The 27,301-nt window shown below is 40.6% G+C and overlaps 1 protein-coding gene and 1 long non-coding RNA gene across 3 annotated transcripts; one reads left to right on the forward strand and one right to left on the reverse strand.

The window, feature by feature from the left end:
• The first annotated feature begins 25 nt into the window (after positions 1-25).
• Positions 26-15,553, forward strand: LOC147128110 (uncharacterized). Its single transcript, XR_015083745.1, has 4 exons — positions 26-146; positions 506-642; positions 1,746-1,855; positions 14,015-15,553. It is a non-coding gene; the product is annotated as an uncharacterized LOC147128110 (long non-coding RNA).
• LOC147128111 (homeobox protein OTX2-like) lies at positions 13,644-19,450 on the reverse strand. 2 transcript variants are annotated; one of them, XM_086018138.1, is made up of 4 exons: positions 19,392-19,450; positions 15,988-16,092; positions 15,749-15,900; positions 13,644-14,774 (listed from the first exon to the last, which is right to left on the reverse strand). In XM_086018138.1, exons 2-4 carry the CDS (start codon positions 16,082-16,084, stop codon positions 14,142-14,144), a joined length of 882 nt encoding a protein of 293 aa, XP_085874264.1. In that variant the 5' UTR covers positions 16,085-16,092; positions 19,392-19,450; the 3' UTR covers positions 13,644-14,141. The 2 variants fall into 2 exon arrangements, with proteins under 2 accessions (XP_085874264.1, XP_085874265.1); XM_086018139.1 differs by lacking the exon at positions 19,392-19,450 and adding an exon at positions 16,409-16,505.
• Between the last annotated feature and the right edge of the window lie 7,851 nt (positions 19,451-27,301).

The raw sequence follows: 27,301 nt of genomic DNA on the forward strand, positions 1-27,301 counted from the left end.
CTATGTCTCTCCTGTCCAGTAGTAGGCGCTATGTACCACAAAATGTAATCCGCCTTGCTCTGAGAGGAATCGCAAAGAAGAAGGCTTTTATTTAATTTAATTATTTTCAACTGGAGTAGCAAAAAAGACCGGCAAAGTAAGACGAGGTGACAGATAACCCTTTATTGACAGTGAAATCCTCATCCTGAACTACGTTTTATGTTGCTTTCCGAGCGAACAACTGTTTAAAATCACTCCTCTTTTTAGAGAGGTTGTTTTGTACGAACAGCAAATACCTTCTGAGGTTTTGAGCTAAAATTACAGTGGATACATTGTTGTTAGTCTGTTAGCGCTCTCTGCTGGTAGAATGTTCATTGGACAGCTAGTACAAGATGAATATCAAACATAACATAAGTGGTATTTTCGCTGATATATTTTTAGTCTGAAAATGAAGATTTCATAACATTCATTGCGTGACTCAGTGTTGCCAGGCTAGAAGTAACAGTAACTGTTTTATCTTTCATAGGGTCCGTTGAAAATGAAAAGCCGGGGGGACACGATATATGATTTGTTTCTTACGAGAAATGAGTCGGTGAATGTGGAGGCAGCGTCAGATAAAACTCTCTGACAACAGCAGTCCAAGCTTCTCTCAGGAGAAAGAATGTAAGGCACAGTATTATCGCCAGGTCAACACATCTACAGAAACAGCCGCATGCTCTGTCATTCTATGAAAATGGTGGCTTCCCGAACAATTTCATGTTTTTTTGTGTCGTATTTCACCTCACATAATTTAACATTTCAAAACTTGTTTTATTCAAACACAGGCTGGGTTTTGTTTTGCGGACCCCTTGAGGTAACCTTGGCCATGTCAAGGACAAAAGTCTAGCTCCACTTCACAGGTTATTTTCATTATAACAACTTTGTTGCTTTGATTTATTTTCTCATAATGCTCATTTTACATGTGCATGAAAGATGGAACCACAAGAGGGCGCTCCTGCTTTATTGTACTGCAATAGCCTCTATCTTGGAGAACTGACAGGGGAGTAAGGAGAATAACAAAATGACCCAGAAAAAAAACGTTTTAGGTGTAGTTTGCACTCCTTTTAAGCAACCCATTATAATTGTACTTAAGATACCTAAAATAACACCAATGTCTCTTTCTTAATTTACATGCTTACATATTGACAGTTTTTTCAGCCTAAAATAAGACCCAATGAAAGCTGTTGTGTCAACATGCCGTTTATTGCACAGTTGAGTTTTATTTCAATAGACATTTTTCAGACCAAAATGTTTGTTGCCATGGATGCGCCATGCTGACACCACAAAATCTATGTTGGGTTATGAAATCCTGACTGTGGATGGTATGACAAAGAATGCTGGCCAGACCACTGAAAAATATCTTGCTACGCCGCTGCTAGCAGATAGTTCTTACAGAGAATTCTTTTTTTTTTTTTTTAGCTCGAGTCAGAATGTCAATGGAATACTCTCTTGGAATTATCATGACAATGTTAAAAGGAGAATAAGATTTGATATTGTCCTACTTTAGTCGGAACGCTAACCGAGAATGTACTTTGCCTACGTGCTACAGTCAGAATGCTAACCCAGTGTCAATGTTTTTTGCTAAATGCTCTTGTCAAAAATGCTAAAAGAGAATGAACTTTAAAACAGAAGTCAAGTAAAAAAAAAAATCTTTGCCATATGTTCAATGTGGCCCTACTTGTCATAACACTGTATCCTGATTAATATTGTGTTTGTAACCATCTCAGAGGGCTGCCATTTTATCCTGTACTGCTACCTGCTGTCGACTGAAATTGATGTCACAGCGACCACGCTCAGCTCAGCTTGAGGACGTCATGTGACGAAAGTCAAAAAACAGGTGAGCCGAGGAGAAGGGTCTGACTCTTTGGAGTCGTGACCACCTTTAACCTTTTCACCTTTTTTCACCTTTAAGCAATGGTCACAATGCCAACAGAGAATGTACTTCGAGTTATTGAGGTCAGATGAAATGTTTGGAAGCGGCATTTACAAAGAACTCAAAATTTTCCAAATACACTTTTATTTTGTAGGGCAGGGAGTAACGGGAACATTTCCAAACATATCAGACTGATTGTTTGGCCCAAATGTGAAAAAAAAAAACTGCACCTTCAGAGGGATTAATTTTCGTCCGTTTTGCAAGGTCTGAAGTTTACAAAAAACTCCCAAAAGTTGCTCAAACAACACTTTTAGGTCAGGGAGAACCGGGAAACCTCAAAAATAGGAAAAATGGCACGTTCACAGGATTCTTGTTGTCTCTCCTGCACCAACGTCTCTTTTCAACAGCACGCGCATGTGTGTGACGGCGATGTGCGCGCTTGCGCTCAATCCCGGCCGTCCGGATTAGTGACGTCGGCGTCAGCGCTCACCCTCGCCGCTCTGATAAGAGCGCAAATGCCGAAGCCTTCCTGCCTTCTCGCCTTCCTGCTTGCCTGCCGCTCCTCCGCTCCCCGTGCTCAATTTCAGATAGCGCTAATGGAATCTGTCCTGCACGATTGTAATGCAAGCGAGACTCATTCTCCACGGAGCTTGGAGCTGTCAGCTTGGCGTGTGTGTGTTTTATAAGGAAAAGGAGGGGGGGGGGTCATAGAAGGAGAGGATGATGAAGAGGTGTGTGTGTGTCTAGTGTGTATATAAATATATATATGACAGGCTCCTTCCTTCTTGTCATGTAGCTGTTGTGTAACCTACAGTACGACACGTGAGCCACGACACTCACCTTGTGTTTTGTAGTGAGTAAGTAGTGAACTTTGACAGTTATGACTTGATTGTTTACTTCCAATGGTGGTGTAACGCAATCTGTCTGTCTTTGTTTTCACCAACAAATCAAATTGCCTCAATGTCGAGAGATCCCCCTGGCCTTCGCGATCTCAGCACTGGCTTTCCTGCGTGGAAGTTTTATGTTCTCCCCATGATTCGGGTACTAAGGCTTCTGCCCACGTTCCAAAAATGTACGTGTTGGCTTCAATGACGACTCTAACTTGCCCGTAGGTGTTCTTGTTTGTGGCCGGCGATTGGTTGGCAATCAGTCCAGGGTGGACCCTGCCTCTCGGTCAAAGTCACGAGAAAATGGATGGCTTTTGTGACCAATTTTGCTCACAGTCGGGTTAAATTAATAATCATAGATTGGTGGTGAACTTTTCTCCCTTGACCACTGATCAACACAAACGTGATATTCCTTTGCATTCACATATCGTTAGCTTTGGTAATTGCCAACAATGGAGTCAGCCTGGTCATAGTTTCAGTCAAGGCAACTGGACTCTTCCTGTTTCTTGAATGTGTTATTTATTTTCTATAATAATTCAGAAATGACTTGGGTAATTATGCCATTAAGATAAGAATATAGTAAAAATTCAAACCAGGATAATTTGCCTTTACAGTATAAGCAACTTGCACCATTGAGGATATATCACACCTGGAGTTGCATTCGATCTAAATTGTCGTTTTGGAAGGATTGAATTTTATTTTTTATTTTATAATCAACAGGGGGCAGTGTTTGCACTGTAAAATGCTGACTGACACTTCCACCTTAACTTCCATTAGCAATCTTGTTGGCATGCTTTGCTTTCTTGTCGATATTAGTAACAAGTTGGTAAACTTGTAAAATTCGATTTTATTGTGATTTTATTGTGAATCAACAGTTCCTCAGTTGGACTCAAACTCCATTTTGCCTCTCCTTCTTCACGGCGGATTAATCATTTCCTCCTAATCATCAGGATTTTCGATGACCAATTAAACATGTATTATCCCAACCCATCTTCAATTTAGCACAGCAATGATGGGGGACACACGATAGCACCAATCGGTCAAGTGCTAACATGAGCCTTGGTCCAGGCAGTTTAGTCAGGCCTTGCCCCATCAAAGCACTCTGCTCCAATCTGAGCTCATTGAGGGGAAATTTGGACAAATTTGTCAGCACTTCAGGGATTACAATGGCTTCTTTTAATCTGGGACAGATTGTTGCATCTGTCTGCTCTTTAAATTAACCCCCCGCCACCCCTGGAAAAAAAAAACACAGCTGGAGCTGATTAGACTCCTAAATAAAATAAAGTGCAACCTAAATCTCCCAACAAGGGCTTTTCGCAGCCAGAGAACCCATTACTGTGACACGACCTCCAGGGAGGAGTTTAGTGTCAGCAGAAGCTCCTTGTGGGGGCCTCGAGGAGGGTCCCCCTACTGTATGGAGGAAATGTCACAAATTCTTATTTTGTATACGGTGAGTGGAACAATAACTCTTCGATCCGTGTTTCAACTATTTAACATTCTAAACAGTCGTAGGAATTCTAACATAATGACAATGTCTTTGATCACAATTATCTGTCATTATGTTAATTGACATGTATCATAAGTACTTGTGGTATTGATACTTGATATCGGTCTCGGCGAGTATTCAACAGGGAATGTTTTCAGTCTGAAAAAAAAGTGGTAGCGAACAGCCCTACTTACTATATACAATGGTGGTTGGACTGTTTTTGTGCAGCTTTTCAACAAAATATTGCTGCTAGCTTGAAAAAGCTGCCAGAGCGGTCCTTTGACGTTCCATTTAGCTTCTGCGCATGCAAAGAAGGAAAGAGCATATGCTTAATCACTACTGGAGTTTCCCAGGAAAAAGCTTGAGTGGATTAAATCCACGGAAGTGAACATTAGAGAAGTGCAGAGTTCATCTCCTAGACAGATGGGGGAGGAAAAAGGCAAATGGTTATCTACCCGAGAGTACGAATCAGAGGCTGCAGAGTGTGATACTGACGCGGGAGAAAAGACGCCACGCGGTGAGGAAGACGGGCTGATAAAGACAAGGAGAAGGCGGGGCCCTGGCAAATTGGCAAAGTCAGGGGTCTGTCTCTGCTTTGCATTTCATTTACATGGCTGGCCCTATCGACCAATCGGATTGGGAGTGCAGCCCGTGGCTTAGGAAGGCGAATAAAGACTCCAAATGCCTTCACTGCTCTCATCCCGCTCGCTTATAATACCCTGTCTGCCTCTCTTTTCTCTCTCCCCTCCGTAATACCCTCGCTTGGTCTCCCTGGAAGTAAACCCTGTCCGCTGTGATAGTGGGATGAGGTTGATTGGGAGACGTGCGGGGGGGGGCTTTTATTGCGGCTGCCACCGCTGGAAGAAAATATAATTGTGAGCTCATATACAGAAGGAGCCTGTTACACATTTTTAGTAAGATTTTGGACAAAAAGTAAAGTGGAAGGAGGTTGTTCCACCTTAAGTTTGTTGGGCTTTTGAATCCGTTTTTCCTTACTTTGTTCCATACCTTTTACCCAGATTGGCAGCATACTCTTCTTGGAAATTGGTGTTATAGTTTTTGCGTATCATTTGTGTTTTGGTGGAGGTAAATTTTGTTTCGTTTTGGGGTTTTTTTGGAGGGAGTGGGCTGATACGACAAAAAAAGATCAGTGACTGCAATAAATCAAGTAAAAAAAATGTAACACTACTTGTACAGTCAGGCCTTGAGATACAAGTTATTTTTTTTCCTTGACACTCCTAACACAAAACACTTGTATGTCAAATCGTATTTCACCACTGTATTGAACGAAAATGACATGAATCATTTGCAGCCGCTCTAAACCAAAAAAAATGTTTGTAATGTGTTTTAATTACAAAAATAGTACTCTATACAATACTATTGTCGTTTTTAAAAACAGTTAGTCGTGTGTGCTTTGCGGTTCATAAAGAATATATGCCTATGAGTATTGTTATAATATAGACATCGCTGTTGGACTTTCCAAAAAGAAAATGTGTCAAACGAACTGTGGTTATTAAAAACGTTTATGACTACTCACCCTCTAATAATGGCTAGAAAATTGTATCTGCATGACAATATTTTATTTCCAACCCAACATTCATTCATTCACACACAACTAGCGAAAATGCAGAGGTGCTATTCATGCATGAAAAATACACTTTGTGTGTTTTTTTTTGTGCTTTAAACATTGCTACTCAAATCCCCATAAATCTTGTGTGATGTCGTGCCATCAGGACATCTTCAGGGAACACCGTTCATGCTAATTAATTGAGAAACCATCCGATTAATGAGAGGCAAGTGGTGGTAATTACACATTACACACATTAATGAATGCCGATAACCATCCACTGGCGTTTTTTAAAAAATATATTATTGTGGATGCACGCACACACTTGAATTCATTTGAATAATGACTCGTCGACAGACATAGCACAAACCACAGATGACCTCAGGCGCTTTCTCACAAGAGACTTGTAGCCACTTAACACGCACACACAACCACGTGCTCAGATCTCAAGGGTCTAATCTTGTGCTGTGTTACATGCGCGGAAAAAGGGGCCGCCGTCTGTGACAGATAAATCAAGGGTGGGCAAACATTTGCGTTCAAGGGCCACATTTAAATTTGTGGAAACGGACAGATGAGCCCCCTTCATTGGTCGATGATGTAGCTCATTGTAATAATTTGTAATTAGAGTTCATTTAATTCGTTATTTTGACTGGTTTTTATTGCATTTACTGTAAATCAACTGTGTGATTATATGATTTCATTACATTTACAACAAACGCAGTAAAAAGCGCTATTCTATCAGTGCATTCAACACTTTTAGGGGAATGGAGCCGTTTGTGTGTTCCTGCGGGTCATCCTTTTATGAAATCGATAACAATTTCAAACTAGTGAAGTCATTTATTTAAAAACTGCAAACGCATCTCATTACTTCAGTGCTCGAATTGAATTTGTTGCACTGCATTAGTCACAATTATGAATCACTTCTACCCCATCATTGTCCTTATTTTCCCTTTTCTGTGCCTCACACACGGTCACCCACTCCATTGCCGTTAATCATCAATAACAATACCTTATTTGTCAGGGAGGAGTGTTTACAATGGGACGTAGCCCACCCCCGCCCCACCCTCCGTCAAACCACCACAGTGTGTCAGTGTGCCACCAATTACCCAGCGCAACTTGAATGAGGTCATAACGGGATGGGGTCATTAGCAAAACAAACCCGGCAACCCCGTGGGGGCTTGGAGGAGGGTAGGGAGGCTTTTTGGAGGGACTGCGGTGGGGGGTGCTCGAGGGGTGTGTGTACTGTACTGCTGGAAGGACTCGCTACCTGTATCTAATACAATAATACAAGTTGCCAATCAGTGACCTCTAGAAAGATGTGCCACATAAAAAAAAATAAAAAAAATCGTGCTAACTTAATGTTTAACATTTAATTTCATTGATGAGCCACTGCAACTAACTTTGTCACAGATCTTAAAAATAGGAAAACACAAATAGTGCACTTATTCAATTAAAATGTACTGTACATAAAAATGAAATTTTACTTAATTTTTTCTAATCTTGATTGCATTCCATGTACATTTTATTTCTACCTAATTAAGAGATTCTTTCATACCACTAACTGTACTGTAGGTCATGGATTTTTGTTTAGTTCCACAGGAATGGCATTTTCCATATCTTCCTCGTCATTGCTGTTGATTCATGCACGAATGACACATTTACAGTAAAACTGACAAATACACAAGAACAAAGTTTGAACTACTGCAGCTAAAGCTATGAGTTGAGTAATATACTTTGATATCGCTAAACAGTATGTACAGTCTACTATGTGATGTACGGGAGAAAAAAAAGATTGCTTATACATAATATACGGGTAATACATAAGGCAATGCAATACCGCTGTGTCATGTAATTATATGGGGCCGTGTTTACAAGGTTATATTTAGTACATTACTTTGAGTTGGCTTTTAAGAAGTTTTGATTTACTATAACCTACAGATGAACCCCGGACTTTGATTTTTAAGCCTTGGCCTCGGTCTGCAATCTTGTGAGAGACAAAAATGCATTTGGCAGTTCAAGATGAAGTTGTCTTGTGTAGTTTCAATAGGCCGTCCTCTCTGTCGTACATCAACGAATTCATGTTCATCGGCATGCCTCTAACCTATATGTGTGTCTGTAGATTAATGTCAGATCAGGTGAACACATTGACTCGAAATAGCCATCCTAACAAATCCCAGCGGAGCGCATTCACAGATACTGAAGACGGGGGCCTGTCCGGTTTGTGCGCGTGTGTCTGCGCGTACGCGTCCATATTTGAGTTTGTATACCTCCATTGTGACGCGTGTAATCCGCATGCACTCTAATCCCCGAGCAGGTGGCCCTGCGTGTGGCGGCTGCGGGGGTTGCGTGGAGGGCACACGCTCCCAGCATCACACACACACACACACAAGATTGAGCCACATCCACACAACAATGCTCTATGTGTCGTGGGCACGCACGCACCTTGAGAGGAGAATGGCCACCTAACGCCCGGCGTGCGCCGAGCCACCCAAACTCCAACTGAAGTGTACAGTTGCGTCGCGCAGTATGGGTGGATGTTTTTGTACTTTTTGAACTACGTACTGTAGCTGAACGGTGAAATTCACAACAGGTGTTTTGTCACTGATGAGCCTTTGCTCTCGAGTCAGAGAAAAAAAATCGGCCGAACTATGGCACGTATCACAAAAAAAACCCGTACGTCGGCTCACTGGGTTCTCAAAGCACCATTGTACTGTACTTCCTTGGCTCAATTATTGTACTACTTTCCTATCTGGACAGGGCTTTGTGGCAGCTTGGACGTGTTATAGACAGAACACAAAAATACGGAATAATTTATTTAATCTTGTTGCGCGGTGTACGCCGGGCTAAAGGGGACGCACGTGCCGGCGTTATACCGACCCCCGAGTTCACGTATCACACTAGCCCTGCCCCCTGCACGCCACGATCACCAACAGACACGCTCGCCTCCGGGAGCCGGTGGCGAGGCATCTGTCTACTGTACGACGCCTCCATCTGCCTCCCAGCCAGACGCACTTAACGAGCAGGAAGGAAATTAGCAAGCCTAATAGTAGTTGCCACTCCCAGCTATAGAGGAATACATGACGTGGATGAGGCAAGCAAGCGAGCGGCGTTTGTTGACCTGGCTTCACTGTAAGCAACCACACTATGAGGCCCCTCCAACTTTGACCTCTGCATTGTCAGGCGGACGGCATAGTTTGGCAGTTGAGGAGGCCGCGCGACGCGCTCGTATGACCTCAGATAGAGCCCCTTGAGTGACTCCGACTTCCTTAACTTCGTTTTTGGTCAACTGTATCTTTTCAGTTGGGCCACAGCATAGCGAGTCACTTTAGTTAACATCTGTTTGGCACACATCTCGTTGATGTGAATTTATGGATTAAATTGATGTCATTTTTTTTTTTTTTTTTTTTTTACACCAGTTCCATGTTGCTCTTTGATAAGGAGATTTATGATGTGCCCTCGCTAATGGTCACTTGTCGGAAGGGTGGGAGCGATTGTTGCTGGAACGTTCGTAATCCGATGTTGCATTGAGGCTAAATGGACAGAAGGAACCATTAACTAGGCATTAACTTTATATGAAGCAATAATACTTTTAGCATATTCTAGATTTTTCTTGTATCCTGGAATCTGATTTATATTTGCTAGCTTTTTTTACATCGTTCAAGTGCATGTATATATAGATATAGATATATAGATAGATATATATAGATATAATGTGTATGTGTGTGTGTGTGTGTGTGTGTGTAAAGGCCTATTTTTTAATTAAAAGATCATCTTTTTGAATGAATATTCCTGCAAATTTGTGGGCGTTATCTGATGTATACACTAATATAGTGTGTAAGTAAATAGCAAATTGAATCCACGGCTGCCGTCTTGTGTCCCGCGCGAGCGTGTTTCCTCAACGGCCTGTCTGACTCCGGCACACAAACGCCATTGTCTCGCTCATTCAAATGAGATTCCACGAGTGGAGCAGCAGTGTTGTTGTTGTTGTTGTTGTCGCCGATGAATTATGTATGCGCTGCCGTGCTGATATGTGATAGAATGTAGGACACATGCTTATGCATAACAATAGTCTACAGTTGTGTTCTCACCAGCAAAATTGACCGCTTAGCTCCCACGTTCGCTTTTTAATGCTACTGCTGCTACTCGCCTTTGACAGTTGCTCAGTTGCTCCGGTCTACTTTCACTCCTTTCTTTTGTTTCTGCCACAAAAACAAAGTCATACGCCTGTCACTGCACAGCTGATCTCATAATAATAACAGTCTATATTAACCCCCCACCTACTCCCTTTCTCCCTCCCAATGGGATTTTTAATCAGGAATTGTCCGTTTTAAACGTTTTTCTTGATGTGTCGCGCCTTTCCTCACTCCCAGACGCAAATTGACCTTTCACTTCTGTGACATATTAACTGGGTCTCGTATATGATCATGAGATAGAAATAGTGCACAAAAACATGGGCAAATCTTCCCGAAATGTAGCTAAGCTAAGTAGATAAACGTCTCTATTAGCCTGTGGCTTTAATAGGAAAGTGCATTGACTTTGATAGCACATTATAAACGATGACTTAGCAAAATATAATAATAAATAATATGATAATCTAATTGAAATGATTTATAATACGCTACATGCTGCAACCGTGGGGGGGGCGGGGGGGCTATAGTACAAGAAAAAAGTTGCAATATTACAATAATGAAGTTAATTTTACGAGAAAATCATTTTGTAGCAGCAAAATCGTGTTTTATGACAAAAAAAATCGATGCTACAAATTAGATTGAGTTAAAGCCTAAGGTTTTACTTGTAAAATGAAAACTATTCTCGGAACTTGAACTTTTTCCCTGTAATCTTGCTACTTTTCTCATGAAATTATTGCTATTTCATTCTATTTTCCACGACAACCATGTCTTAAGTTTTCAAAACGATTTTTGCTAGGTTCAGTTTTAGTGTTAATAGACTGTAAGCATTGTATGTACAAATGATGACTATCGTCTCAACTTTGATTTTCTTTCTTTTAAAATGCTGATTATTGACTTTTTCATATGTTTTCTTTCATCATTTTTACAATTTCACATTATTTTTCACAACAACCATATGCAGCAGTTTTGACGCTTTTTTCTACTACTTTTGCTACTTTGACTTTTTCCTCATAACGTTACAACTTTTCTCATAATTTGTACATTTTTATTTTATTTTCAACAAAAACAGCCATACCTAAAATGTTTTACTCTATTTTGGTGGGCAGATTTAGTATTTTGAATAGTCAGTGCTAAGTTGTTTGATGGAGTTTAACTGCAACCATTTCTTCCATTTCAACCAAATCTTTAAAAAAATGCCTTTTCTTTTTAAATTGAAATAGTGTTTTTCGTAAAAGCAACCTACATTTTTTGATCCAGTAAGTTAGACACTCGAGTGTGGGTGACCCTCCACGCGGAATTCCCAGACCCGCGGTCAAGTGGATCCGCTTGGGAAAGCCTGGCCTCGGGGACAAAAGCAAAAAAAAAAACAAAAAAAAACGCGGCAGCCAAAAGAAGCATCCGAGGCTTGCTCTTCTACTTTATTGTTTACCATACTCACAAGCGAGCAGGAGATTAATGAAGCGCGTCTGGCTGGTCCATATGGCCCCTCTGGTGGCGCTTGTGCTTAATTAAAAGCCAATGGATACTCGAGAGTCTGGTGCGGGGGGGGGGGGGGGGTCTTCCCTTGTCCGGCTACATGAGGACCACTCATGACTTTCTGCTCTCTGCTGCCATTTTGACATCACAACCTGTTGAAGTTGATCCTGGATGTCGTATGATGACGTCTACATCAGGATAGTGACGACTGGTGGAGTTTTCCCCTGGGGAGCGATATATTATTATCAGTTACACTGTAACAAGTGTTGGAGCATGTGAACTTCAACCTACAGACATCAGTTAATGCCATAGGTGGCTGTGTGTCTGTAAACCACATCAAATCGCCGTAGCTCTTTTGGAGTAAGAACGCAAACAATGTTGTTGACCAGTTTTGGTTAATACACTTTATATACTGTACAAGGCTCAAAATCCCTTTTTTACTTTGCGGAGCTATTTTGCGAATCAGTGTCTTCATTTGAGTAGCAACTTTCTGATTTTGAGGAGCATTTTTTACAGGTTAATTAATTCCAGAATCCCGAAGCAAGGGCTTTGTTAGACCATAAAATTGTCATAATATAACTAATGAACAATTGATTTTCTTTTTATGTCATAAACCTTTTTTTTTTTCTCAAATTCACATTGTGAATAGCAGCAAACTATATTTTCTTGTCTGTTAACATTTTCAGTGGGGCAATTTCAAATAGAAATCTAAATTTTAGTTTGAACTTAGTATTTCTGAATAGGTTGTATAGTCTTTTAGCAAAGCTAATTGATTTGTTTTTTCAAAAAGGCTCTACTGTAATGTAATTTTAAGAACATTTATTGTGAGGACCTCAAAAGTCAAAATCAAAACTCATGACTCATCAGTGAAAACAAATAACATTACTGTTATTATAAATATTTTATTTGATGTAATGTTTGAAGTTCCTGACGCTCTCTCATTTTGTAACTTTGCATTGTAACTTTGTTCTCTGAACAATTTCAACGTTTTCTCTTTATTTGTCTTTGTACATCCAAGACTTTTTATGTCTTTTCCAACTTTTCCAAAGACAGACATATATCACATTTTCATACCTGCTTGCAGTTACGTAATTTGATACAAACGTTGCTGTGTTCAAGACTGACTCATCTTTTTGTGTCATTGGCTGCTAATTGGAGGTCAAACGGACAACAAAGCGGTCCTCTCTTCCTAATTAGAGTGATAGCGCCATGCCTCTCCTCGCCTGTAATCCTGCACATAGACAACCCCCCCACCCCCAAACTCTTCATCCTTGCAGCAGATGGAAGTGATTTTATCGATTAACCGGCTCTTGAATTGATTTGGAATAGATTCTGGGTTTTGATTGGGAATTTGAAGTAAATACATCGATACGGCATTTGCTATTATGTTTTTAAAGTGCATTTTCTGAGTCACAGAATTCAGGCCTTCAATTTCAGTAGTTTTGATTTTTTTTTTTTTTTTTTTTTTTTTTGGGGATTATCATACCTCACATTCCAGCCGGTGTTTACCAAACGGAAAAATTGAAAATGATTCATTTTATGCGTATTTTGTGTATGTTTGGACAAAATCTATATGTAATTTATTGCCTTGTAACCTCATAATATTACAACTTCATGAACTGATCCACAGTATGTCTTTTGTCAACATTTTACAAATTTAAGATAAATTTTACAATTTAGTTTCTTATAACGTTATTGCTTTTCCCTCATAAACGTATGACTTCTTATAAAATTATGACAATTCTCACATTACAGGTTTTTTTCCTCATAGTACTATGACTTAATTCTTGCAATTTAGGACTTCAGTGTATGACTTTTTCTTTTAAAAATTCAACATTATTCTCTGAAATCTTACAAGTGACTACTTTATTCTCATAAATGACTGATTTTCAACAATGCAACTTTTTATATTAACTTTGCAACTTTATTCTTACCATTACTGTCCGTCCTGTAGAATTGTGACTTCTCATAATATGACTTCACCTTAAATTTGTTATCATAAGGTTGTATTTTGCTGATAATACTCTGTCTTAAGGTAATTTAAGGTCTTAATTCTCGTAACTGTATGACTTTTGTTCTTTTAAGTGAACAATTTATTTTCTCCTACCTATGCAATATATATTTTTTCTCATAAATGTGCAAAGTGGTAGAGGTCACAAACAAAGCAAAAACAGCAGATATAGGCTATGTACACATGCAACTTGGCTCTTGTTTATTTCTTTATTACTGAGTGTGTGTCTGTGTTCTTTGTAAATACAGATTTACCTGCATAGTCCCCTTTTAACTATAATAATTTATCATGAAACAGCTGCTTTAAAAAAAATGCTAAAAAAAAAAAGAAATGTATCTAGAGTAACATTGAAAAAACATAAGTGGGTGAAGACGAAAATACGGGGAAACGTTTGATTGTCTTTTCGTTTTAAACACATTTGTCATAAATTAAGTAGTGCATCCATGTCAGAGTCTTGCACACTACAACTTTGATCACATTGAGGACTCTTAAAAAGCTTATCCCCCCACAAAAAGTTTCATTCTTGATTTTTTTTTTTTTAAATTGTTCCATGTCCTTGATCAAAGTTGGAGTGTAAATGCTCAGATGACAAGAAGTGGGGAAAAGAGGCTGCAGTCCTTCTTTGTCCGCCCGAGGTAGAAGAGGAGTCCCCCGGCCGGCTCTCGCCCGCTCCCACGGGGCCTGGAAGTCAGATCACAAAACCTGGAACTTCCACGCCGCCTGCTGCTCTTTATAATCCAAACAATCCGCGTTGAAGTTGAGCTTCCACGTGGACGAAGCCGTCTGGTCCTTATAGTCCAAGCAGTCCGCGGTGCTTCCGTAGCCGTACGCAGACGAGGTGAGCGACGACGCCGGGCTCAGGTGGCTGGACACCCCGCCGCCGCCTCCGCCGCTCATGGGGCTCATGGCGGAGCTCAGCTGGTGGTGGTGGTGCATCGGCGAGAGGTACGAGCCGCAGTCCATGCCTGGGAAGTACGACGACGAACCCGTGTAGCCCTGGTTGTATGCCGACGTGGCCTGGGTGTACGTCACCGGGTAGGAGCGCTGCATGCAGGAGGACGCCGAGGAAGTGGACATGGGGTCCGAGAGAGGCGAAATGGAAGCCGGGCTCCAGATGGACACCGGCGCTGCGGCGCTGCTCACGCTCGGCAGAGAGGCGTTGGAGGGCGGCGTGAACTGGCCGCTCGCCCCGCTGTCCGAGCTAGCCTCCCGGACCGGGGAGGCCTTCTTTTTCACCGGCCTGGTGCTCGACGCTTTGCTCGGTGCTCCGCTTTGGGTCTGCTGGGCCTGCTGGCGGTGTTTGGCCCTTCGGTTTTTGAACCATACCTGGAGGGGGAAAAAACCCAAAAGATTAATGATTAATCAATACGTATTTTTTGTTGTTTATACTGGTGTTGTGTGGAGTGAGAGCCAATCATGCAACCGTAAAACATTGAATCCACAAAATATCATGCAACAAATACTATATTTATATAATAAATATTTTTCGTATGTCGAGGACAAGACAATTCTTTCATCAATTACACTTATACAACTCTGTGCAGAAACAAAGAGTATATGAGACATAGCATTTAAAATTTAAGACACAAATGCTCATGCAAATGCTCATGCAGTAATAAAAATATTTTTTTCCACATCTACTACCATTTAAACATTTAATTTGCATATACATGCAGGAACAACCAAAAATCTGCATTGAACTCTAAAACATAACGTTTACTCCGAAATGCTTATATGCTAATTACAATTTCTTGCAATACATTTGAGCCATAGTCAGTTGAAGCTCTGCATATGGAGAAACAAACAGTACGAACCAATCATGCAAACATTTAATACCATAAATTGTTCATATGATAATAATAAACATTTGTTGCATGATATTTTTTTCACACATTTAAACAATTTTCCCCAAAATTTAAACCCATTTAAAGCTCTGCATGTGATGTCACATAGGTCCATCTCAATAAATTAGAATATTGTCAAGAACTAATTATTCTAAGGAAATTATTCTATAGACAAAATGTATAATGTATATATAAAATGATAATAATATATGTGATAATATATAATATTTCTAATAGTTTTAAATAGTCCAAATTGTACCATCTCACGAATTTATAATATTTCATAAGGAACAAATAAAATGTTATTTTTTTAATATATGAGTGGCCTTCTGAATCACATTGTCTTGTATATAAATAACTTTTTTGAATTGAACAATTGAAATAGATTAACATTTAATATTCCAATGTATTGCGGTGCACCATATTTTTCCCCCAATGTAATTTATTCGGCCTCACCTGCACTCTGGATTCAGGCAAGTTGATCTTGAGGGCCACCTCCTCCCTCATAAAGATGTCCGGGTAGCGGGTCTTGGTGAACAGGTTCTCCAGCACGTCTAGCTGGGCCCTGGTGAAGGTGGTCCTCTCCCGCCTCTGCTTCCGAGGCGTGCCTGCGTGCATGGTGAAACATTCATGAATAGCACTACCACATTTAGGAATTGTTTTCGTTTTTGTTTCCGAAATTGTTATTAATTTACCTTGATATCCCACGGAAGGGTGCAGCAGGTCCACCCCAGGGGCGGACAAACTGAGTCCGTTGACCGTGTAAGGGGGCTGCTTCAAGTAGGACATCATGGTGATGGCTGGCAACACACAAACAAACAAAATATTCGATCGAACTTCACCCAACAAAAAAGTTTAATCCTGCTATTTTAGTTCCAAGATGATGATGCAAGTGCAGCAAAAGAAGTGAGTGTCCCGAACGTGTGCAGGGGCTCTTAAACCCCCAGACCCGCTCCCCTCCCCTCTTTCCCCTCCCCTGCGTTCCCTCCCAGCTGTCTTGTCTGTGCCCCCCCAAAACACACTCCTCTCTTAAAAACAAAACATTGTCGTTAAAAATGACCCCCCCCCCCACCCCCATCATCCCCCTCTTCATCAAGCATTACCATATATACCCACAGGTTAGGCCGCAGCTGATTGGGGGGCCATTTGCAGGGACAAAGCCCACTGTTGACGATAAGTAACGTTGATAACAATAAGAAGTTGCAAACAAAAGCTGCAAACCGAGCTGCGCCATTCAGTTACAATGAAGCCCCCTCCCCACACAGCACCTTCTTCACCGTGCGCCCCCACCTATACCTCCGATTTTTTTTTATGTGTTTGCATTAAGTGTCCCGCACATGTCAATGTGGCCCAATTACAATACGAAGGACAACTTTGGGGGTCAGTAATGAAGAAGCTGCGCTAATTCTGACATCATATCGACACTCTTAAAGGCAAGCAAACACTCCCGCCTCCTTCTCGTTTTTAACAACCCCCCACGCCCCACCCCCCGACTCCTTCGTCTTCATCTCCTAATGAATTGCTCCCGGTAATTAGATTTGGAAGGTGAGACTATCTCAAAGTGTTGATTAGGCGGCAGCACTTAATCTTAATCTAAACAAACAAGGAGATTGACAGTTTTTTTACGTGCACATTGCATCGTTGAAGAAGTTTTTCTTTACCTTGTAATTCCCCTTAATTCGTATCTTTTTTTAAAAAGATCTATTTTTATTAGATTGCATGTCAGTCTCATGCAATATCAGCAAAACATTTTTAAAGGTTCTTAGTCCTGAAAATGTGACTTTATTGTGATTTTTATAAAAACGTAGGCCTATTTTTTTTTTTAAAGAAGCTCTTGTAATTTTTTTCCCCTATGTACGCATGCACAGTATGCATGCACATGCACACACACGTTTGTTGTGAAGTTGATGAAAAAATAAGCAGTTTGCCTTACCATAATGTTGCATAAAATTGCATTACAAATTAGTGCAATACCAAATATAGAATGTCAAGGATCATAGCAGTGAGTAATCTAAAATACAACATGCAGTAGACCCTAATTTACAAGTAAAAAAAAATGCTGTATAGATATTATTTATTATTTTAATTGTATTAATATTAAAGTAAAATATTGATGTTTTATGCATAATTTGACCTGCAGAATATACACACTGTATATAGGCTACAGTACGTTTTTTTGGTCAGTACTTTTTTTTTTTTTTTAATAGAGCCAATAACGACACTGCAATCTGTCACTTTTTTGGAGTGGGGCTCCACTCAGACTGCACCCCCTCCTCCTCCATCCACCCTTTAAACCACCGGTTGCTCCACATCCGTTCAATAATAATCATCATAAATACCAGTCTTTAATTATTGGCTTGCTATGAGAAGAGATGATTTTTTTGACGAGTTAATCAGTGTGGCACGCGTTGGCCTGATTAGGGGGACGCCGATTAGGGGGATGCCATGTAGGGGGTGAGGGCTCAGTGTATGCACAATACACTAGAAGTACTAGAACAGCTGAACTTTATTTGGGGTTAATCAGAGGCACTTTTAATACTTGCAGCCGTCATGTGTTGACTCCCTTTTAACTTGAATTTGAATGTCAATTAATTGTGAACACAAATAGATCCTCAGTTATGAGGGGGTGTGCACACTTGTGCAACCACTTAGCTTTGCTAAGATTTTTATTTTGCATCCCCACTTTTGAAACTTTTGAAATGATTTATCTTGGTCTCATCCAATTTAAATCAAGAAACCTGGTATTTGAATAGGGGTGTGTAGACTTTTTATATTTACTGCATATAGATGTATATTATATACAGCCCACCTCCCTGATTTCTGCAACAGCACACCCAAGACAAAGAGGGGCATTGTGTCGATCACACCAGCTGACTGCCAGACACACACGAACACACACACCCAAACAAAAAAAAACACCCCCAATTTGCACCATAACAACTGACACAAGCATCTTTTTTTTTTTTTTACTTTTGTTGTTATCAATCTGTTGGCAAATACTTATGAGTCCTTTTATGTAAACGTATGAATTTTGCAGGACCAACTATAAGAACATTTCAAAACACTCATGACTGACAAGTGAAAAACACATAAAAGAACAAATAGATGAATAAAAAAAGCACACTTTGAAAGCACTCTTAGCAACATTAAATTCAATATAAAATAGCAATATAGAAATTTGAAGCTGGTGAGTCAAGGAAAAACGAATATACTATCTTAAATTTTCCTAATTTTGCACCAATCCAGTTTTATAAGTTTTTCAATAATATTGTTCATTTTCCTTTACCGTGCTATTAGTGATTTTTTTTTTCTTTTTTAACATGCACTTTTACTATTTACATTAACTTGTACAGTCACACTTGCTGCTTTATAGGATCGTTGTCTTTGTATTATTATTCTGTAGCTGCAATCATTGTAAAAAAAAAAAGGATTTTTATTACCTTGAATTGACATAACTGTTTTTCATTAAAAAATATCATCTTATTGAATTATGAGCATTTATTTTAAAATAAATTAACTAGATGCATTGTCCTGTATTACAACAATTGCCTAATAGCATTACATTTTACAATATTTTCTTAAAACATCCTCTTGTTTGCATTCTCATTGTTATTTCATAAAGATGTGTTTATATTTTCATAGCTCAGTTGAATTACTTTTTTTTTTAATCAATTGTTAAAATTACCTACAATATCTTATTTGTATTTTTGTAGGTACTTTATTAATTTACTAAACTTGTATTCCCTTTCGCCCTATAGTCAAGGCCTACAATCTCACTGATTTTATCACTATAATTAAGTCTTATTTGTATTAGTAGTAGTATTCCTGGTGCATGCATTCAAGTGGTTTTATCTCAACTTGAGCTCCATTAAACGCTTGAATGCCTTTTTGCCTGGAGGGGCGTCAACACTGCAAAGTTTCCTAAGCAAGAAAAAAAAAACGCCTCCTCAATTAACTCCCAGCGTCCCTCCTCGTCCCCCACCCTCCTCTTCCTCCGCTCAGCCACCATTTGGGTGGGTGGGGGTTGTGGGGTTGGGGGGGGGGGGGGTATGGGTAACCCAACTCCATTCAATTACAGCAAATCAACTTTTACACTTACCTAGATGGTGATGCGTTCAAGGGCCTCCCCTCTGGCTGTTCAATTCCAGTCCAAAGCGGATGACACTTGGTGATGTGCACTATTTATGCACAAAAAAGAGAGAGAGAGGGAGAGAGAGAACAAGAGCGAAAGTGGGAGAATGACAGACTTTTAGGAGCCAATAGAAAGGAGAGAACAGGACTGTGACATGATGATGCACTGCATGCTTATTGACTGTTGTCCATTTTTAATACTAAAATAATGCTTTTACAAAGATGACAAGACTCTCCTTTTTAAGTGGTGATGGCCTACTGACTGTAATTCTAATTTCAAATAAATGGCAGCAAGGCTCCTAAACAAGCTGTGCAGGTTTAAGACGTACGTAATTATTACAAGTCATTTTTTAAACTTCGTTTCAATAGAAAGCAAATAAACAACGGACACTGGCTGGTTGTTCTGTGATCCTTTACAACCTCTTTAATACGTTTAAACAGTTTAAGTTGTCTATTCAGATGTATGGAAAGTGAAACTGCGTGGCATTCATACCTGCTTAAATCAAACCGGTTGTTTATGTGCTTCAGTTGGCATTCCTGTTTTGGTTAGCAACTGATTATTTAACGCCTTAATGTTTTTAAATGAACAACAGCGACTGAGATAATTCGAGTTATTACGTATTTTCATGGGAGGAAACGGGAGGCGAGACTGCACGCTTTAATTGATCTCAGAGGCTGTGTGCGTGACTTAGTAGGTGCTGCTGTTTTGGTCATGTATTCTTTAACTGAAATCTCTTTATTAAACAAAGGTGACTACAAAATGAGACTTGCAATTACTACTTGTTTTCATGAAACGAAAAGGAAGGAATCGGAGAGACTCGTAACATTCTCCAGCTATCGGTGCTGCTTTTTTGCTTTGCTACAGGCATTTAACATTTTAATGAACAAAAGCCAATAAGGAGTCTGCATTCTTTTGCTTTGTTGGTTTAGTCCTTGTCAACTTCATGTTTATGATAAGTGCATCTATTTCCCATCATTCCCTAAGATCCCCACCCCACCTCCCCACTCAATACTGCCGCACATGATGCGCATGCCAAAAAACGTCACTGCTTCACACTTTAATTCATCTGAGACTTGTGTTTTTCATGAGAGGCAATTGAACGAAAGACTACACACCAGTTGATCTGAGGGACTAGTTTCATCATTTGGTAGGTGCTCTTGTTTTGGTGTGCTCAGCAGTCAACAAAATCATTTCACTTACTCCTCATTTTTCTTTCCTGACAGGGAAAGCGATACGCCAATAATGCAATCAAAAAGTATTATTTATCTAGAATCATGTCCTAAAACAGCCCTAACCAAAGAGCCTTCTTCCCTCCTGCTCCGTCAGCCATCTTGTCACCTTCCCGCTGAGCGCTTTCATCTTCAGCTGTATTATATATAATTCATGGAGGCGAAGATATCTCCCAGCCCCTGAGGGGAGCATTTTTCAGTTAAACGGGCGGCCGCGCTAGTCTAAAAAAAAAAAGAAAAGGTAAATGATCTCATTAATGCGTGAGGCAATACGTTCTCCTCCGGTTTGAGGGCCAATTGACAGAGTCAGGCTATACTCCACGGGACAGATAGTGTACCTAATGAAGTGGCCGGAATGTCTGTGTTCAAGGTTAAATCAATGATTCTGCCCACCCGGTCGTATCCATCTGTTATACTCACACACAAACACACAACTGTAAGGCCCGTTAGTTTTCTGACGCCATCTGCACAGTAGATGTGACACTGATAGATTTATTGATAGGCATCAGGGCCATGTCCGTATTGATAATGCCGCAAAAGAAGCAAAGCGAGCGTCCTTTTTGCTATTGACTTGTTTTGCGTAATAAGCCTCTTAGATGGCAGCAGGTGTTTGAAAAAACATTTTATTTTCCCATTGAAATATTGTGAGGTGCAAGTGTCTTTGTCTCCGGACACACCCGCCAATCAATAATTAGTTGATCAATAAGCTACACCAAATTTAGGCTGTATTAAAAAGCTATGTGACACTTAAAGATGACGCCACTGTAAGAAACTGGCGTGGCTCACTGCACCTGGCCTGTCCCGTCCCGGCATAAAAACGAATACTACACTACATGACTAAGCAGCCGAACAGGACAGGTTATTTTTAATAGTGGGAATATATGAAAGGATATATTTTTTTAACACTAGGGTCTATTTGCGGGGCAATGGGACCAATCCCGATTGCGAATAATGTAAATCTGTTCAAGTCAAGCGCGACAAAGTTCAAAGCTATTTACTTCAAGTATTATGTCTCATTGTAACTTGAGATTTTTTTTTCTACGATGCTGATAGCAAGCTGCATGTATGTCTGTTGATCATTCTCCCATCGCTACCAAATATTTAAATATGCAAAAATATTAGTACCGTGTTTCTCTGTGTGACTGTTTCATTTGAAACAGATATCATGGATGCCAGTGATTCAACCAAAACCACACTATTCTTTGACCGTTTCCAGTTACTATCTTGTATAAACGTACACCGAAAGCTAACACCTCGCTAATGAGGTTGTCAGCTAAAGAGATGCTAGCACACTGTGAGGGATAATCTCATGCTGAGAGCTCGATGATGGATGGTAATTGTTGTTTTTTGTTAAAATGTGACACACTGCTGCTCAAGTGTTTTCTGTTACACTACTCACCCCAAAAAATAGATGAATCTTTCAGGGGAAATTTCTCGATAACCTTAAATTCACTAAAGTGTTTGAACAATTTGCTTGCTCTCACAAGGTAAATGTCAAATTTTCACATTTTTCAGCTCCTAACAGTGCTCACTAGGCCATGCCTCTTAATGGCATACATTCAACACACGAATACTACAGTCGGTAACTAATTACACTTACAAAACTTGATGATTTCTTTATATTGTTTTCTGTTATGTATTTACAAAATACAGTGCCATTTCCCCCTAATGAAATCACATAGGAAACATGGCAGTTTTGGGATGCCTGGAATGGATCAAGGGTGATGATTTGACATTTCACAAACTAATTAAACACAAGTCAATCTACCACTTTTTGCCACTTGTGTATGTACTTTGCACCTGCAGTATTTTTGCTCATTTCGGCATGTCCACTCCCCAATTCGCAGTTTACCCATTGGGGGTCTGCATTTCTTGTCCCTGCTGGTAGCTCGTTAACCCCCCACTCTCGAGTCCAGGCCAAGCGAGGAGGCTTCATACCTGGGAGCTGGTCAGCAGGGACCAGCCCCCACTGGGAGCCCAGGAGCACCCACTGGGCTCGGGGAGGAGGCGAGTTGGGCCAAACAAAAACACAACCAGCCATCCGCACGGTAAACAGCCCACCTCCTGGCGGCTAGCATCTGGGCTGCAGCACACACACGGTGGTCCATTCACATTCTGATGACGGCAAACAGTGCGCCACAAACTCTGCGTTTGTATAGTTTCAAGTAAAAATAAAATAGCTTCAAGCCTGTATGAAGTAAAAGTACAATGAACCCTTGCTATAAAATGTTGTAATGCCCTCCTTAAATTTTTGAAAATAATTTCCTATATTAACAGTTTAAACTGTAAATATACCCCAAACTAATCCCAAAACATTTTAGAGACCAATTGCAGGGTAGATATTTTTTCTTCCCCTCCAAGGACGCCTCATAATGCTACCATCAACTGAACATAAAACACAATTTGTGTTTTTGAGCCTAAAACAGTCATTTAAGTTAAAAAAAAAACTTTAAAATATATATAACGCAACAGCTCACAGACCACTGGGACTCTCCCCCCATCCCAGTTTGAAAACCACTGGACTAGAGTGTAAAGTTAATCCATTTTCAATTGACGGCCACTGTTGTTACACTGAAAACAGTTTTCTTTCTTTTCCTGGGTAAATTTGCTCTCTCGCCTCTCTCTCTCTTTGCTTCAGTTTTTTTTGTGTGTGTGTCTGCCTTCTTTTTATCCTTTTTAATTAGAGGGGCCTATTGGGCCACCAAACCAAGGACTTTAATCCCCAACTGACCAACAATGCAAAAAGCCAGCCTTTGAACAGCCGACCTGCTACCCCCCTATCCTCCTCCTCCTTTACCAATTGCTGCGCTGCTGGAGCACTACTGCACGGCTCCAACCGTCGGGAAAAGTAGCTTCTCTTCCTTCGTCGTCTCTTTTGAGGTATCGCACAAAGCAATTAAGTGCGTGAAAGAGCATTTCAAGGCCACGCCGGGGTTCTGGTAAAGCTCCGGGTCCGAGTCTGAGGTCACCCGAGATATTGTGACCAAATATTTGGAGGGCGAGTTCTCCAAACTTCCGGACAAAGCATAAGCGCCACTTTTAACCATGGATGACATAGTATATTTTTATTCCGCTGTCTGTGAGGACAGCCTAAGCCTCCTTCTGTTTTCAGTACTGTATTCCTACTTGCTTCCTTCCGGATACGTAAACTGTTTTCTTGTTGCTCTCAGTCTCCGCTCAATTTTGATTTGTTTGAGAGATTTTTGTCATATCACTGTTTTTCCAATCCAATCTAACTACAACTACTCATGTTGTTTGACTCCATTTAACCAATCAAACTGAGCCAGGCAGTCACATGACCTTACACGGTGAAGTGACTTATGTCCATGTAACATGACAGGAATCAATATTTTCCTTCCAAGTTGGCTCCAACTCACCCATGACCCTAGTGACCAGCTGCAGTATAGAAAATGGAATAGATTATGAAAAAGAATAGCTATATCACGTATGGTCATCTGTGTCTGCCTAAAAAGTTGGCATTTCAGCCTACTAGAACTTTAGTTGGAACTTGAGAAACATACCGGACGTCTCTGTTCTCTCTTTCAAAATGTAATGATCGGTGGAATAAAACCAGCAGGTAAACAAAACGCAAGAATGCATATTGCAGTTCGTTGACCCACTAAGACCCGTTTGAGCTTCCTGTTCCTTGTTGTTGAAAGGTTTGTGCATAATCAAAAGGACAAGGGAGAAAAAGCAGTCTGCAATGATTGCACAGCACCAAAAATAAAGTCTGGTCCTCAAGGGCCGCTTCCCTGCGTGTTGCAGGTGGGAAACATGCCGGAAAGCCGCCCTCGAGGACCGGAGTTTGAGACCCTGTTCTAAAGTAACAACAGTCATACTTGAGTACATTTTTGGGACTTTTCTACCCACGTCTGCACCCAACTAATCCAAACTAGGGTATGTCACCACCCAGTTAAGTTTAGTGTGTTTCACCACCCTGGATTCTTACTTCACTATCTTGACAGTTGTCCAAATTGAGCACCGTATAAAAGCCTTCATGTTTGTGCGATATTCTGACAAAATGAGGTTTTGTGGTCATGAATGCTAATGATAGCAATTTACCGCCTGAGCTAATTTTCCTGTAATTTTGCTGATTATCTGTCAACAATTTGCCAGCATTGCTGTCTTACAATTGCCGCACACAATGGCCGCACCGACACTTTCAACCTTGCCACCCAAAATGTGGACGAAGACAAACCAATAACAAACCGCTTTTTGTTTTGTTTTTTTAAAACATTGTGAGTGCTGGCTCAATGCTCCCTCACACCAAAACGCTTGCTAATCACAGCCACCAATATTTCCATAGCAGGCAATTAGCATCTCGCTTTCATGTGGCAAAATGGCTGAGGAGCGTCAGCACAGTCGCAAAACACGCAGCGAGAATAAAAGAGCAATTAAGACGTCGGGTGAGCGGAGGACACAAGACGATGCAGTCTGCTGCTGTGTGATTTGCGGCTTGCCTGGCCCAGTAATTAGCCTCGTCATTGTGAGATAATGGACTTGGCCCCTCTTTCTGCTTCTCCCGACTCGGCCCAAGAGGAGGTTGAAGGCCACAAATGTGCTGCTTGGCGTCTGACAGCAGACCTGCCGGTTTTCAAACAAATAGATAGTAAACCGCGGTGGGTCAAATATCGATCTCGCAATGTGTCATGATCGTGATCGCTAGCAGTCTAATATCGATGAAAATACTGAAAGACGGTATTCATAGAGCTTCACTTTTTTCACTTATATTAATTCCAAGTGAATAAAAACTCTGATATGATTGTTTTTATCTTGCAACCAGAGGTGTGTGCAGCTCCTCCTGATCGTTACACCTGCTAGCCCAATGAAAACGTTTTAGTAGATAGTTTCAAGTTTAATTGATATTTATTTGGTCATTGTCTTTTTACAAGTTTCCCTTCTTCATCCACAAGGATATTATTACTGAATGAATCTGTCGCACTACACGGTGTTTGGTTCTAACAGCAGCGACATAGTCTATTGCTAACCCACGCAAACGCTAAGTCATAATTACCAACATGCTAAAAAAATCATGTTATTAGCAATGTTGAGCCATAAATATAAAACAATCCACCTCAAAAACAGTATAAAGTTGAAGTGTTATATATTGGAACCGTCGTAAAACAAAGACCCTTTGTATATCAAATATCGTGATATTATTGTCTGCAAAAAATATCGCACTGATATATCGCAAGTCACTCAGCATAAATATTAAAAGTTATTCGGTACTTGTTTAGATGAATCTCACTCTTAAATTTCCTCTCTTGTGGCCTATCAGCGTTTTAGGGACGCCGTAATCTGTGAACCCTGAATCATAATCTTTGGCTAACTCTATGTAATACGGGTAATTCGATGAAGCAGTATTTTCCTGCAGAGAAGCGAAATCCTGTTGACTATTCAGGGATTGAATCATCCAACGGTAATGCCATTAGACCAGTGCCACGGATTCCTCGGCAAATGCTGTTTAATTGCCAGTAACCAGCCATTGTCTGGTGACGGCTACACACTATGCAAGTGGCGTCGACGGCGGGATGCGGAGGGGGAGGGGGCGTGTGAAAAAGATGGCCCCCTCGGTTTGAGCCAATCGCCATTGAGAGGCAGATTTATGCCGGGGCTGGAAAGTAGCAGAGGCACTGGCTTAACCAAAGTCTTCAAGAGTCTAAATGCAGAGTTACTCTTAGGCCTTTTATCACGGGATTTGCGCGACAATGCGATTTGGAATGGGGGGGGGGTTGTCTATTCAAGATTTTTTTTTTTTGTATTTGAGGTTTGCGAGGATCAAGCCTTGTCGCTCACGTTTATTAGCGCACAACGCGATTGTTGCTGTTGTAATCGCCATGTTTATATTTGGCTTAAAGTCGAGAAATCTCCCGGCCCAATGAATGAATGAGCGTTGGATGTTTTTGTCAATAAAACCGATCGCGGCTTTTTACTGGACGATCCAAATGGTGACAATTTAATGCGAGTTTCAATCGGAGCCCGCGGTGGACGACACAGATTGGAAGTGAGAGGTGTGTCGGGCCTCCATTGTGACAGGCTGCCCGGGAGACGGGCGGCGCTGCCAGGACAGACGCTGATTGGCTTTGACAGCGCGGAGAAGCTTTTTCTTTTTCCTTTTTTTATTTTTTTATTTCTAAAAGTAAAAAAAACAAAAAAAAGAAGAAGCCTTTTTTAATATGAAGGACCCCACTGCTCCATTCACTCCCCCACAGCTTCTGTTGTGCTGCTCAGTTCTTTTTGTTCCCACTGGGGTTTCATAAAAATTTTTTTAAAAAAAGCAGTGGGCTATTTTGTTTTATTTTGCAACAAAACACAATGACTTTTTGTTCATGCTAATGAGAGCAAACAAATCCATCTCTAGAGAGGACATTTTAAAAGGCCTTACAGCCTGAGGCGACCATCGCATTTAGGCCTTGTGTCACCTTTCAATTGCTGGGTATTACTTTTATTGTGGTCTCAGTTATAGGTCACGTTAAAGTCATAAGAGATTATGATGAAATGATATGGGCATTGAGCAACGCCCATCAGTCTAAATTACCTGTTTTGAATTGGAGTTTATTCGGGGTAACTCTCCCAATAAGAATTTGACCAGTACCAGCCTTGGTATGGCTCCGATTGTGAGGAAAGCCCAAGTGTAGATATGATAGA

The sequence above is a fragment of the Filicampus tigris genome, chromosome 20 (genome assembly GCF_054856515.1).
Source record: "Filicampus tigris isolate MCC_2025a chromosome 20, RoL_Ftig_1.0, whole genome shotgun sequence".
Lineage (NCBI taxonomy): Eukaryota > Metazoa > Chordata > Actinopteri > Syngnathiformes > Syngnathidae > Filicampus > Filicampus tigris.